At 33.8% G+C, this 15,819-nt stretch overlaps 1 protein-coding gene across 1 annotated transcript in view; it reads right to left on the bottom strand.

The window, feature by feature from the left end:
- The window catches only part of LOC138307545 (protein unc-93 homolog A-like), a 42,439-nt gene that overhangs the window by 7,001 nt on the left and 19,619 nt on the right, over window positions 1–15,819 (bottom strand). The window contains exon 2 of the mRNA XM_069248347.1: window positions 6,602–6,735. Within this exon, the coding sequence (XP_069104448.1) occupies window positions 6,602–6,735 (134 nt within the window). The remainder of the gene's footprint in view (window positions 1–6,601; window positions 6,736–15,819) is intronic.

Raw genomic sequence — 15,819 nt, forward strand, 5'->3', positions numbered from 1 at the left:
GTGTGTGTGAGCACGAGACGTGGCTACATACCGGCTGATGATGGGTCATTTGTACATACTTGGTACATGGAACTGTCTAATTCTTACCTATTCGAATATATATTCAAACGGGCCTCGTTACATTGCAGTATGTGGTATCCTTATACATGTAGTATATAGAGGTATCCTAATATTCGAGTTTGATATATAGCGAAAATTTTTCATAGAGATCAACCACGTACTTCGAATTAAACATTATATTCGAGATATATGAGTTCAGAATAAGGATGTTTAGCTGCATTTTGTTTCAAATAAATCGTCTTTGCCAAATATAAGAAAACAATGGTAGTTACTTGATATTCATTAAAATGCTTAGGATTCTACTGTATAGTGCTTTAAATTTGCAGGATCAATATTTTGTGAGATTAAATTTAGCGTTTAACCAATGCCTATAGTTCCTGACTTTATATGATACTATTGTACTTTTCAGTGAAAATCTAATAAACCAAAAATAAATCGCTATAGAGTATTCGAACTAAAATGAAATTGATATTTATCCATGGTAACAGAACTCAATTGATATTTATCCACGATAACAGAACTAAAATGCCATTGATATTTATCCAAGATTATAGAACTGATATGCAATTGATATTTATCCATGAAAGCAGAACTGAAATGCATTTGATATTTACTCATGGCAACAGAACTAAAATGCTATTGATATTTATCCATGGTAACAGAACTATGAATGCAATGCAATTGATATGTATCCATGATAACAAACCTAAAATACAATTGATGTTTATAAATGATAACAGAACTAAAATTCAATTGATATTTGTCCATGATAACAGAACTAAAATGAAATTAACATTTATCTATGGTAACAGAACTAAAATTCAATTGATATTTGTCTATGATAACAAAACTAAAATGAAATTAACATTTATTTATGGTAATTGAACTAAAATGCAATTGATATTTACCCAATATAACATTCATTTGTTTAAACCTTTCAGTAATTGTTTATTGAGCCAATTCCTTCAACACAGTATGACGTAAAACAGCTATATGTTTTACTGAGGAAAACTCTCTATGACCAACACCACTGGCCTGGTTTGTTGCCCTCCCAGCAGCCTAAGGTGTCAGTATCGCCACCCTGGGATACTAGTGTACCGTCAGGCCTGATTCGATTGCTCCAGCCTGAGGCGTTTGTGTGGGAGTGTGGATTCAATCGTCCCGACAGTTATAAACCTGTTTCCTTCTAGTATTTGGGTATCCATTAAGCCACTCTGTCTAAAATGCGGTTGTGTTCCAGAGTTTGTATTCGGTAACACATTTCTTTTAAAACACAATTACAGTCATCGGTTTTCTGAGGGGAAACACTAGTGTCATTCCTCTGACATACAACATGTCTTTCGTTGTATCCTGATCAATTCCTTTTCCTCTCTATATTTCCTAATACGTGTATGTATTCGTCTATATGCAGCAAATGTTTTAAATGCGGCTTGATATGATGTCCTGTCGACCCTTTTAGTCATTTTTGTTCATCTAGGCTGAATGGTATAACAAAGACGGTGTATTTGTGAACCGAACCCATTCCTATGAACTCGTTTATCAATAGTTAGTACAATATTTGTAAATGAATGTTTATTTCGAAATTTTGGGTAAACTAAGCTAGACTAGACTCGTCTCCAGTCTCTTAAATATCAAAATCATCTTTTAAATTTGGCTTCATGTTTTGTCTCTGCAACATATCCGATTCTAGCCTAAGTTTCACACCGAGTAAAGGGAGACAATCTAAAATTATAATTCATATGTGATATGATGGTAATTTTATCGTCTGACATAAAAAATGATGCGAAATACAAATTGCTGGAGGAATATTACTGGGTCAGGTCCAACTAGCGAATTCACCCATGAAAATAAATAGATACATTCAATGCAAATTATCTACCTCAAGTAAAACTAACCGTTTACATTATCACAAATATTAACATAATCTTGTCATAATTTAAAACAAAAGTAGGTCAAATGAAACATTTTGTTTGTAATAACTACAATAAATCATATTTCAGCTGCGTATCGTAACACATTTTATAATCATCATTTGATGAAATCATGCCCCGATAAAAACACTTTCAGAGTTAACTTCCCATTAGTTCTTCAAATATTACTATTAATATCGTATGAACATCTTTTAAAAGAAACTTGTTCCCCTGATATATATAACTCTATTCTATGATAATTTGGAATGAAAAGCAAAGAAAATGAGAAGCGACGCATTTTTTCAGGACCTTACATACAATCTGCATTACTTATTATTCAATTGGTATCAAATATTTACAAGTACGATGGAGCTTCCTCATTTTAGCCATCTTCAGGTAAATATGGTTAAATAATGATGTGGTGGAATAGAAAGACTTAGTGATTAGTAATTGATGACATCAGGTTTGAAAATAGGTTTCTGATAAGTGAGGAAAGTGAAGGAGGGCTGAAGTTAGTTGCGAGTTTCTACTTATGTAGTTCCTTTTCCGTTTAATAAAACTCGGATCTGGTTCCTTGTTCCGTTTATTAAACGAAACCAGGAACTGGCTACCAACTTCAGCTCTCCGATTGTGAATTGATGTATTCCGGAGTAACGAGCCTCCGCTGTAGTCTACATACTATGTGTATAAACTCTATTCACGTCATTTACATAAACTTATGTAATCCAAACACATTATAGATGTAGCATACCATTTGAGAACCATAGATAACATTTCTTGTAAACAGACAGGGACGACTTCAATGGCAGAAGAATCGCGATAGCTTTGCTTGCAGCTAGCCTCATAGCTAATCGATACACTAGTTTTCAAAATATGGCATAAGTCAGCTGTCAAACATGTGTTTGTAGTTGGATCATTAAAGTCGCAAATGTCTAGCAGTTTTCCTAAAATAACTTCATTTCCATATGAAATTATGATGAAAGGGCTCGCTATCGAGATTGTACAGTTATACTTGTAAAAGCGCTCGAATCCTATACTAATGTATTTAGAGGGCCTCTCTGATAGATGGTGGCTGTGCGGTAAACGCCAATATGAGCTAATGGCGTACTCTCATCACTCTCTCGCCACGACCACGTTTTGATGAAACCGCCACTACAGACTGGGCTATATTACATCTCCCCACTAACGCCACGTTAACGTCTATTGGAGGACGCGTTATAATAAAACACAATACACCAGATCAATTTTTATGACAAAACCTATTGTCATTTGCCATGTGCATGGTGTCAGGTTGTGAGTACCAGCCTTATCAATCGGCCGATCCATTTTCACTTTTTACTGTTGTGTAGAGGAATAAAGATTTCTTAATCTAAATCAAGATGGTTAATGGTAAAAGCATAATGTATTAACGGACGGAATGATTGAATGTGTGTTTTTATTTTTCAGAAATGGATATTTTTTGCTAATATTTATCGTTCATTCTCCAATGACACGTTATTCGCCGTTTATAGGATATAAAAGCAAGGCAAGCATGCCCTAAACACAATGCGATTCTAATAATTGCCATATATACACAGTATTTCTATTGAGTGACATGTTTCAGTAACGAACTGGTAAACGTTTATCATAATATGCGCCTTGTAATACTGTTTGGAACATTTTCGCGGGAAATGATATTCGCTGATTATCTGTATAGTCTTTCAAGCCGTCATTCATACGACAGGATATGATACATACGTAAACAAGGAGTTTGATAAATTTCGTGAATTTGGATAGATCCGCGAATTAAGCGAAATTAAAAACCCCGCGAATATTAGCAATTATATAGTAACTATATTGACGTTTAAACAAACTTCATGTTAAGATGGTAATATAAATGGTTGGACAAGTTTAAAAAAAAGACTGAGAAGTTGTCCGCGAACGAAGACATATACATATATATATATATATATATAAATTTATGTTCTTTTTTTAAATGTATCTGTTTAATATTTATATTATTATCTAGTCAAACATGAGAAGTTCAATCCAAATGAGACTAAACAAATATGACACCATGTCAAAATGTCCAATTTTCCCAAAGAGCTAATGATTTTAATGGAACTGTAATGTCACGTTGACATAGTGAATGTCAGGCTGGGGGAACGGAACCAAATTACGAAATCGATGTGACTACATTTACCCGCGTACAACCACAGATCCATACGGATCTTATATTTACTGTATAGCCCGCTCTATTCGCGAGTCAACATTTTTGCATTTTTTTTAAGTTTTAGAATTTAGCGATTTTATAATAAGTATATATATATAATTTATCCATTTCTCAAATTTTGCGGATATGATTTTCGCGATCACAGCAATATCTGGAGAAACCGCGACAATATCATCGCTGCGCCCGCGAAAATAAACGGCTAAATGGTAATAATTCTAGTTCGTATACCACTGAACAATGGAGTATAGAAAAGTCGTTTGGATGACAGTCATGATCGTCAGAAGAGAAAGTGTCTAGGTGGATATCGGTACAACGATGTTTTTGTTTTATCAGCTTAACGTCCTATTGACAGCCAGGATCATGTAAGGACGTGCCAGGTTTGTTGGCAGGAAAGAGTACCAGGAGAAAAAAACACCGACCAGCGGTCAATACCTGGCAACTGCTCCACATTGGATTCGAACTCACGATCCAGAGGTGGAGGGATTGTGTCGAGACATCTTAACCACTCGACCACCGCGGCCCCGTTACAACGATATTGCAGACTTATTGAACAATATTAAACATATTATGAAGACAAAAATGACTTTTATAATTAGGTGTTCTATATACACACGTTGAGTCATGTAGAGATTGGTAATTTTATATCCTAGAATATCCTAGAAAAGTAGTCTTTTATGTTATAAGCATGTTGTGTTTATACAAAGGTCGCTAAGGGAGATTCGCTGTATTCGTCAAATTGTACAGTACAGACAAGTATCTTTGAAGGGGATAATAGGCAGTCCAAACAAAAAGAACGCATTTTTGCTTTCAAGACTTACAATGTATTTGATTCAATTTTGCAAAGCCAAGAAACTCCTAATGAAGTTTAGCAGTATTGCCAAAACTCAGGATATTACCGTCTACTATGCAGTAAAATGAGTACACACATTTATGCCAGGGATAGCAGCACTGTTCTGCAACCTCAGTGCACACTCATTTATATAGTGTAACAACGAATTAATAAGTGATTTCTTAGACATATTTTCATATAAATACGAAAAGAAAACGTGAAAAATAAAAGTATGAGTTTTTGTTAATGTTTATAAAGTATCACATATGTTTGTCCGTGTTGTTGAATGAATTTGTCAGCTTATATAATAAAGAATATATATTTGAATATATTTGCTATATGCCTTATCTACAGCAATCTATGCTTGTTTATATATCATTAGATATACCTATGATGTATTGCTACTTATCTGTATTCTACAGATGCAGATCTGATTGTCAGATCAATTTCAGCAAGTGTTTGACGCTGTAAGGAACGAACACTAATCGATGTTTTACTAAACAGAAAACCTTGAATAAACACCAAAATAGTTTAACAACTCTAAACACGAAATAGGATGATCTCATTGGTAAATCCAGTCATACCGAGTTCAAGGTCAATGGCGTTGTTTTGTTCTAATAGGGCATAATATATAGGCATCAATACACTACTTAATCTATAAATAAAACATTAATCAGTTTTCGTTATAAGAATATTCGACATTTCGACATAAAGAGGTGATTGCACATGGTTTAATTAATTTTCTTTGTTAAAACGGTCATGTCACGAAATAATAGCTGCAAATGAAATGTAAAATTTGTTATCTATGCGTTATAGACATGTAAAATGATTTTTTTTCATATTATATCCGACCTTCTTGTTGGACAATTATTTTGTTCATACACCTAGAATGGTGCAAAAACTCGACACAATCATCGCAAAATTGCTTTAAGCAGCTTTAGCAAATAAACCTTGATGCACCATTCAATCAATAATTCAAGTTACGTTACCAAACTCATTGGTATACATTCTATGCGCTTTCACTATTATCAATTATAACTCCTCAAAACGCCTAATTGTACATAACGATATTATGATATTCTGAAATTATGGTAAATTAAGAAGTTTCAGACATTAAATTTATTTTAAATAATTATATGATAGGCAATCGGATATTATATACGGTCTTTATATCTTGCCTTCCGTTTAGTATTGGGCGAAGATACCTGTATGTCATCTTGTTATAAAAATATACAAATGTATCAATGTAGTGTGATGTAAGCTTTTCTTCTTTTGAAATGTTAAAAATATACTAAAGACCTTCATGGCAAGAGGTCTTTAACAAAAATCTGTCTGTTAAAATAGGACTTTTTAGGTCATAGCAAGGTAGCTGCTAAAGCATGTTGTTTAAATACTGATATATACAGTACATATGCTTTAGTGTATGTTTTAACACAGGTGACATGTCGTGATCTCCTTTCTAGCCATAGCAAACAAGATCAATACTTATACCTATACTTTTTACCATTCTCCTAACTTTTATATTTAAGAGGAAAGCGCCAGTAAACTACATATCAATCTTGAATATTACTTTGATAGATTACTACCTACCCCTATACATGTCTTCTCTGGGTCCACCTTGGCACCGATTCTATCTAGGCAGAAGAAAATAAGGCAAAACCCAATAAATCCCAATACCATGTAGGCACACATTAGCTTCCATAGAATATCGACATTATCCAAACCTGTAAAACATAAAATACATATGTAGTATAATGATAACATAACATGAATATGACATTTCATAATCTTCAATGGAACATCGAAATTGCCTAAACCTGTAAAACAAATATGTAGCATAATGATAGCATTACATAAATATGAAGCATAATGATAACATAACATAAATAAGACATACAATCTTCAATTGTATAGGCATTATCCAAACAGTAAAATATAAAATACATATGTAGCATAATGATAACATAACATGAATATGACATTTCATAATCTTCAGTGGAACATCGACATTGCCTTAACCTGTAAAAAATAAATATGTAGCATAATGATAGCATAATACAAATATGACATATTATCTTCAATAGCATATATAGACATATTTCCATTCTACTTTCAGTTTCCCGTTTAATTTATGTTAAACCAGATGGGCAATATCTGGCTATGAACTCCAATCTGGTCAAGCGTATGAATATTTGACGTTTCCGCTGCGTCACTGAGAATGTATACACTGTATACTTACGCCTATACATAACGGTCAAATATTTTTAAAAGTGGTTTTAAAGTTGTGCGGTCTATGAAATCTAATGGTATTATCGTATTGACAAAATAACATGTATAAAAAATATTATCGCATAATTTTCATTTGTTAGCTTGTTTCAAACCGTTTTGTGTTGAACTATATTCAGAATCTGATGCTATGGCTGTTCCGTTTATTGAACTTGGTGACGTCAACACTAGCGCAAGCGGGAAATTCAAAAGATATACATGTATAGTTTTGAATTTGAATGATCGTAATGGAAATATAAGTAATAAACTGTTACCAGATTGGACATACAGTTGATATGAAGCCCATCCGTCCGAAAGATAAATATTCATGGCGCCCTAACGGGCGCCATTCTATTTATCTTCCTTCCGGATGGGCTTCATATCAACTGTATGTCCAATCTGGTAACAGTTTATTGCTTAATTAGTCTAAACCTATGAAAAAAATGATATGAAGCATAATGGTACATGTATCATAACATGAATATGACATATCGTAATCTTCAATGGCATAGAAATTATTGTTGTGTGTGTGTTCGGTGAGATAGCACTATAAATGGCACTCACGAACAGATACACTCCGGATATACCTCAGCCTTTCAAACATTCACTCGCGTCAGATACACGCAACATGTCTCATACACGGTAGACAGTCCTTAAAGAGGCTCCACAAATGGTATTTTTTCTCTATTAACAACAGGAGCAGACCTTTTAGTATTTTTCGTCAGTTGCAAAAGTGACTTACTTTACACCATTATCAGCTTTGAAAAGTTTGAGCTTCTAATTTTACTTAGAGATAAAAGTATTAAAAATGATTAATTGCATCCCGAAAAAAATCCGTAGCACTATGTCCTATATGGAATGTACTACTGATTGCGTATGTACCAAAATAAAAATAAATAATTTTATATTGCTTTTTTAGTTAATTAGATATATATATACACTATTAAACACCAATTATTGTTCAAATGATGAGGATCGTGTTTTCTCTGTCGGCAGTGGAGCATCTTTAAATGACCCTGATTGTTAATAGGACGTTAACCTAATAAAACACTCACTCATTCTCTTGTACAATCTAATTCCTAATTAGGCAACTAATTACAGTTTATAGTCGTGACTTGTCAAAGTTAATATAAAGATCAATCTATTTTGTCACAGTCATGATAATATGTGATCTAATATCGCATGGAGATTTAGACACACACGGCTATTTAAACCATAAACATGTTATAATGCTTTCCACACATGTTGACATGAAAATGTCATATATATAAGAAATGTTAATTTAACCCTCTTTACTACAAGAAAGAAAATATACCTGTTAACTTAGAGCGCCAGACAAATAAACTATGATATAGTATTGGGTCTAGGTATTTATCCCTTAACGATGCAAAAATAATCACCCGTGCTACATCGGTGTTCACGTACGGACGAGAGAAATATTGACAATATATCTAAGTCTTGTTGAAACAGACCTCTGTGTTAATAACCTCAGACCAGTACCTCCCCCGGGATGTAACGTTTATCTTACTGGTGTTTTTGCAAGATGTACTTTGTAGACGGCTTGCTCTGACTAAGGCAACGGAGATGACGTACGAAGGTCATTCAGTATGGCTCCACAGCACGTGGAAATATCATTGATTATGTCATTTCTAAGAGGTATTTTATTTTATGTAAAAATATTTTATTATAACTGTATGATATACATTGTACTCAATAAAAAAAATTGTATTTTTTTTACTTATTTATTTTTTTTATTTTTATATTTATATTTTTTTCTAGCGTAGTATTATTTCTTTGTCCTCTATATATAAAGAGCCATAGAAATAATACAAAATGCACATCAATCTCAAACGACATAGAAAGAAAAGAAAATTCGACCACATTCAGAATCACATCCTTATATAATGACACACACGTCTACGTAAACACATTACATAACAATGATAACCTGCACAATTTACTATGTATAACAATATTGATTAAATTTAATCTCCTTTAAAATGTTACGACTCTTTTTTTTCCTATTTCCTTCGTTTCGTTTATCCCTCATTACAATGTATCACTCCAACTCCAGATATTAAAGTTGTATTCTCAATATCTTTTGAGGTTATAAAATCAGCCCAAAAGATATTGAGAATAATGCTTATAATTTAATTCAGATTACTCAATCAGGTACTAATGAGGCATTAATTTTCTTGATTTTACTTTCTTTTATAATAAAATAAATGGACTTGAGGCGCGTTGATATCCTATCCATAATTGAGTTTTTGCCAATGACTGTGTCGCTTTTAAAATGACCAGCGGAAACGTTCTGTATGTATGACATCATAATACTTGACATATATTTTTTCAGTCAATATAAAAATAACATCAAAGATCTATCCAATAGAAATGAGTGTAACATATGCAATTAATTTATTGAGGTGTGGCCAGGCAGCACTAATATGGCAAGTGCTTGACTCATTATCTATATCATGTAAATATATCTTACAGTTTACTTTTTATGTCTACTACACACAAACTTTGACAGTTTTGGGATCCGTGCCAAGCCCCGTGATGTGGATATGCAAAGTAATACAAACTTATGTATGAAGTACATTGAAGACGCCTTCAATTGGAAAATCTAAAGCTGAATTCTCCAAACATCATTCACTACCGCGTCAACCTAGATCTAAATGGTAAGTGATACTGATATTTTCTTGAAAAATAGGCGCCAGTCCATGGTACTCACATATAGGCGCAGCATATCAACTGCAGTGAAATCGATCCGGAGAAGAACAAAAAGAGCCTTCCCTTACATTATAACGGTGCCAACTGGACTCTTTTTCAAAAAGTTCAATTTGTTCAATCCTTTTGTTCAAATTTCTCCAGAAAACGAAAAACGCTTCAAAAGTTGGACTTGAAGAAATAAAAAGATTACCTAGCGAGGAAGATAAAGAGTTAGTCTTCATGATATGAAGTGATCCACTATAGATGAAGAAAACCCCATACATTTGAAGTAAAACTGTAAATACAAACAAACTCGGTGCGATTTTATTCCGAAGAAAAAAAGGAAAAACTCCAAAAGTTTGGTTCAAAACTGTTAATTCCGATTGGTCTGTGGAACTAATATTTATAATTTAATAATTAGGACGATTTGATGTTAAAGCCTATGTCATTACGCCTCTACTCTTTATATATACAATGCAATGCTGTCAGCATATAGTGCTTTTCAATTTGTAAGAGGATTCTGAAGTTAAATTTGGCATCGATATCTACTTACAATTATTGTAAGATTAATTATGTTTGTGATAGTCGAGAAAAGCCAGAGTACCCCTTACCGGCGGGATGTACCTAACAACCTCTGCTTCAAGAACTCGTGACCTAGATATGGAGAACTTGTGGTGAAGTACCACAATTTTTTCTATTGACTGTCAAGTCTATATTTGAGAAAATGATTACATGATGTGGAATAAAACTGTTTCCAAAATCGCTGCGTTCAAATTATTATATGGTAATATAACTCTAAGAAATTATTCGCTTTTTTCTATATTAATCTGCCTATCAAGTGAAAGATATGGTGTTACTGAGTTCAGATTCAGAGACTTTATATTTCTTTTTCACCACTGGGTATAGAACTTTCTATCAAACAAAAGGTTAGCTCCCATCCACGTATCTAAATTGGGCTGGTGTATTTTGGTCTACCAATATCTGAAAAATATAAAAAGCTGTCATTTTTTAGCCTGAGGGTTGATAATTCCATACAGACGAGAAATAATTATCAAATAGTGATGGATTTCGCCTCGGGCAAAGTACAAGCAATCATGGTAACCAGCTCGATATCAGTTTGCGGAACTTTCTGTATAGTTACACATGTGATATTCTCCAGACAAGTGTATCTTGAGTACGATAAGTATTATTAGATAATACAATAACCGACGCGTGACTACATTCTTATCCGAACTCAATGACATGCTTTACCAGCTTTGGTTAATTAAAGTATTATCAAGGTAGTCATTCAACGACAAAATATACAGATTTTGTCTTTGTAGAGAATTGCTTTATAGAAGTTTTGAAGCTATATAGAAGTAAAGGGTCAGTCGTATATATCCAGTATAACCAGTGTAAATACAAAGTTAATTGCATGTGTAGAATTGGATGGCAATATTTTTCATTCAATTTTTTTTTTATTAATATTAAATGAGTTATTTCGTTTAATGTAATCTGCCATATGCAAAATGCAACAAGCGAGGTATAAAATTTCATTTCAATATTGAGCTGATAGTGCAAGGTTTTAAGCATTTAGAATACATTGTTTGTTACAAGTCATAATTGAGAGGCAACAATCATTTAATGAAGATTGTTCTTATTATTGCTAACACGGCAACGTCTTCTAAACTAAAGACTAGACTAGTCCATAATGAAATTTCAGGAATGAATGAAGTAAACCATGGAAGCAATTGTGCTGAAATAATGGAGAAGCATACAAGTATTACATTAGATTTCGACAGCTACGACGATGATAATTCAGGCATATGTTGGACAGCTAAATATATCATAACACGATTTAAATTAATACATAAAGATTGCTAATCATATATTTATTTTATTATTCACGTTTAATTAATTTTAAAAGTATAAAAAATGTCTCACATACCGCCATCCCTCGTTTTTCCTTTACTAATGTAAGTGGAATTCATATTCTATTAATAGTTTCTGAATCAGTTTGTCCACGAACTTAGATAAACCACTTTAATTCTTATTTTCCTTTTTCCTTTTCCAATTTATATTGGTTTTTTTATTTCATATCATTTTTATTTCATATTATTTTTTATATTACATTGGTTTTTTCATATTATTTTTTCTTTTCATTTTTTTTATTTTATGTATTTTTTTTCTAATTCATATCATTTATTTATGGGAGTTGATGACTTGAGAAGTGATTCATATCTCTAAATACTAGAATAAACAACCTACAAATCACTGGAGAATGTCTATTTCTGCACTTAACATACATCCCTCTGGTTGGTAAATGTTCGTGATTTCGATTTCAGCTGAACAAACGTCATCGACAATTAGATTACGAGAAATGGAAGCGGGGATGGTGTCGCTCACCATTTCACACATTTTCAGCAGTACGGTTTATTAAATATTCAATTACTATTGTTTAATAGATGAAATGTATAGTTACCATGGCGACTGGTAGCTCGCGACTTCCAGTGAGTCATTTTGTGGCCTGGTAGATGATAGATTAATCATAGCAAATGGTAATTTTATACTTAAGACATTGTCTACAATATTTACGTATCTGGTAATAGTAGGTCGAGTCCTCTGCTACTCGATTTATGTAGTCAAGTTAAATTTATTCTATATAATCCTATACATCTTCTCTTACACACTTTAGAAATAAAGTTATTCTCGAATATTGAAGTAGTCGGAAATGTGCTTCGTTTTCAAACTCCTTTTTGTACAATTATTGATTTTGAACTTCTAAACGGTTTTGTTTATTATTGAAACGTAAAGCTGTTTCATATGTTCCTCTGTTTGTTTTCTCAGAATATCATGCATTTAAGAATCCTCTTTATTGTGGAGTCGATGAGAAACTACTATAAAAAGGATATAAGAGTCAAACTATCACAAGGAGACACAACAGGAATTTATCACAACTTTCCTTATCATACAGGCATGCACGCACTTAACTCATTGTATACGGCAAAACAGAACTTAAAAGAAAATAGCTGTTATAACGTCAGACCAACCAACCAATTAGCATCTTCGGATTTTATTTCTTGTAAAATATGTTATTTCAGTCTTGTATTGTATACTTACATATGTCTTAATTGCATAATCGCAAAGTTATTTTCCAGGCAAATAAAATGCGTTCCGTGTATTGTGAATATTACCGTTGTTCAGTTTAAAATGAAGTTCAATTAACAAAATAACGAATATTGTCAAGATAAGGACACCATATCCTTAAGATCATATAGAATGGAATGAAAACATATTTTCATTGGAAACACATCTTTGATCTCGCCTCATAAGTTCTATTTATCAGTTTTCATCAGTTATGAAGCAATTTCGCCAATAGGCGATCGCGCAGCCTGTAGAAGATACCATAAACCATTACACCAACATCATAATAAAAACAGGACATACCAGGGGGACAATGTCTACAAAATAAAAGTTGTTTGGCCAGTACCATTATACAGGAGGCACTAACCTAGCCTCTATTAGTTTGCAGATGGCCGATTGTCTTACATGACTTGCCCTCCGCTAGGTGCTGTAGGCTGATGCCATTACAGGACCAGAGTGCTATAACGAGTCTGTATTTACCGTGAAGCTTTAGCGACACAGCTTTTATATATCTATATCTTAATGTATTTGTCCTATCTAGCTAGCTGACTCACCGTGCGACTCGCAGCACACGTGTAGTTCGCCGGAGAACGCTAGGCTGTACATCAATAGAGAGACTGCAACGTAATTGCACTAGAAAGACAAACATCACAATAGAAGTGACATTACAAACTTAAGGTTCTTAGTAGTTCATACACAATGGGGACCGCGGTGGCAGCATATTACTACAAACCATCCAACTCTTTGCCGTTATTTGAATCACATGTGAGGCAGTTGTAAGGTACTTGACGCTGTTCGGCGGTTTTCTCCGGATACTCCGGCTTTGCTCATCTTTCTTAAACCTGATAACATCCGTTTAATTGCCCCTAGTTGTTAATAGGATAGTAATTATTAAAAGCAAACAAACAAACAACGTCAAAGTCCGTATACCTGACAACTAAGACAAACTGTGGACAGACTTGTGTGATGTGACAGATATGACATAGTGGTATCATAGCCATGTGATATCGCGATATCTGAGTATCTCAATTTTGGTAATATGACGGTAATAAAATTGTGAGGTCACAGTTAAATGGTGATTCCATGGCATATAACGTGAGGGGTCGTGTGTGGAAAGCAACATAATTATCACAGTTCTAGACGGTAGCGTTGGACCGTCTAGTATTCAAAAACCTCGACCTGGCTATGCCGTCAATTTTTATGCAATAACTAGAGAATAAAAACCAAATAATAGGTAATAATAACCGTGCCAAAACATATTTTATGGCTAACTTAACATGGCACTCAGCTTTAAATAAGCAGAAAGAAATTGTCCTTAGTACCGCAATAACTTAATTAGCAGAAAAGTCGATTATTATCAACCATTTTATTTTCTCCATACAGCAATTCGCATCTACGTTATTTTAAACATATTTGCGAATACTTATTTTTTGACAATTGTGCATTTATATAAATTTTTTGATAATTATTCGCGAAATATTTGAAATTGAGCTCTCTCATGAAACATCGCGAACATTTGGCACCCGAAAATCATTATTCGCGGTATTGAACGTGATATGAATTATTCTAGGACCATTAAGCCGCATTTGGCTACGGTCTAACTTCTCATTGCGATTTTGTTTGGTTTTTTTTTTTTTTTTTTTTTTGAAAGATGAGAAACGATTCTGACTGCACAGTCTAGGTTCCCTTGTGTGTGCCACAAAGGCATACAACATATCACACATGGGATAACAATACGCCACCACCAGCAGCACGGTGCCTATACATCTAACATCCAAAAGTATTAAACCTAATACGAAAACAAATCTGCAGCACGAAGTCTATCAAGTTGACATATTGTGACAATATAACGAACACATAACAACATTTTACAGTGCGTACCGTAGAAAGCACTGACAGTAATTGATTCTGATCAACTTCTCCAAGTGTCCAGCCGCTCGGAAGGGACCAAATATTGACCATAAACTGACCAATGTAAATATAAAATCGACCAACGCCGGTTTTTACTCTGATCACAACTGCACGAGGACCTATAGGGGGAATGTTAACAACATCTATCAGACTTTCATCTCTGACCCGTCCAAGATAGAAATTAAAGCAAACCCGTCCACATATTATTGGATAATGACGACAGTCTTCTTGGTTTCAACTGGTAAACAGGTCCCATGAAACAGATCCCCTTCCATTTGGTTCCGGAGAAGATCCCATGGGAACCGAAAGGAGACTTCCTGAGAATCCGCCGACAAGACACCAGGTCAAACCTATTATATAGTTCGGGCCAAAATCGCGTCAGAAGGGGTTTTGACATCACGCTAATGGCGATGTTTTGGGAACACACATGTCAACGTAACACTTGATTTATCCATTCTCTGGCCACATTGGGCACCCAACAGCTATCAATATTTATTTCTGGGAGGCTTTCAATGAAATGGTTTAGAGAATTCCCGGAGTGTAGTCGATACGAAGATTGGATTTCCAATTGAATGGAATAGGAATCACAGTTACAATAAATCATAACTGTTTCGTTAATAAATATATATAGGACGTCAAATAAAATCAAACAGAGTTATCTTCTCTTGTCATCGCCATGCTAACTGGTAGAATTGCATTTCACCTGTTGTCCGAATTACATTTGAGCGTAATGACGGCTAATTTTGGAATCTTAATTTTTTCTTTCTTCTCTAATACAATTGACTCCTTTCTTTCCAAAA

Source organism: Argopecten irradians, chromosome 14, assembly GCF_041381155.1.
Source record: "Argopecten irradians isolate NY chromosome 14, Ai_NY, whole genome shotgun sequence".
Lineage (NCBI taxonomy): Eukaryota > Metazoa > Mollusca > Bivalvia > Pectinida > Pectinidae > Argopecten > Argopecten irradians.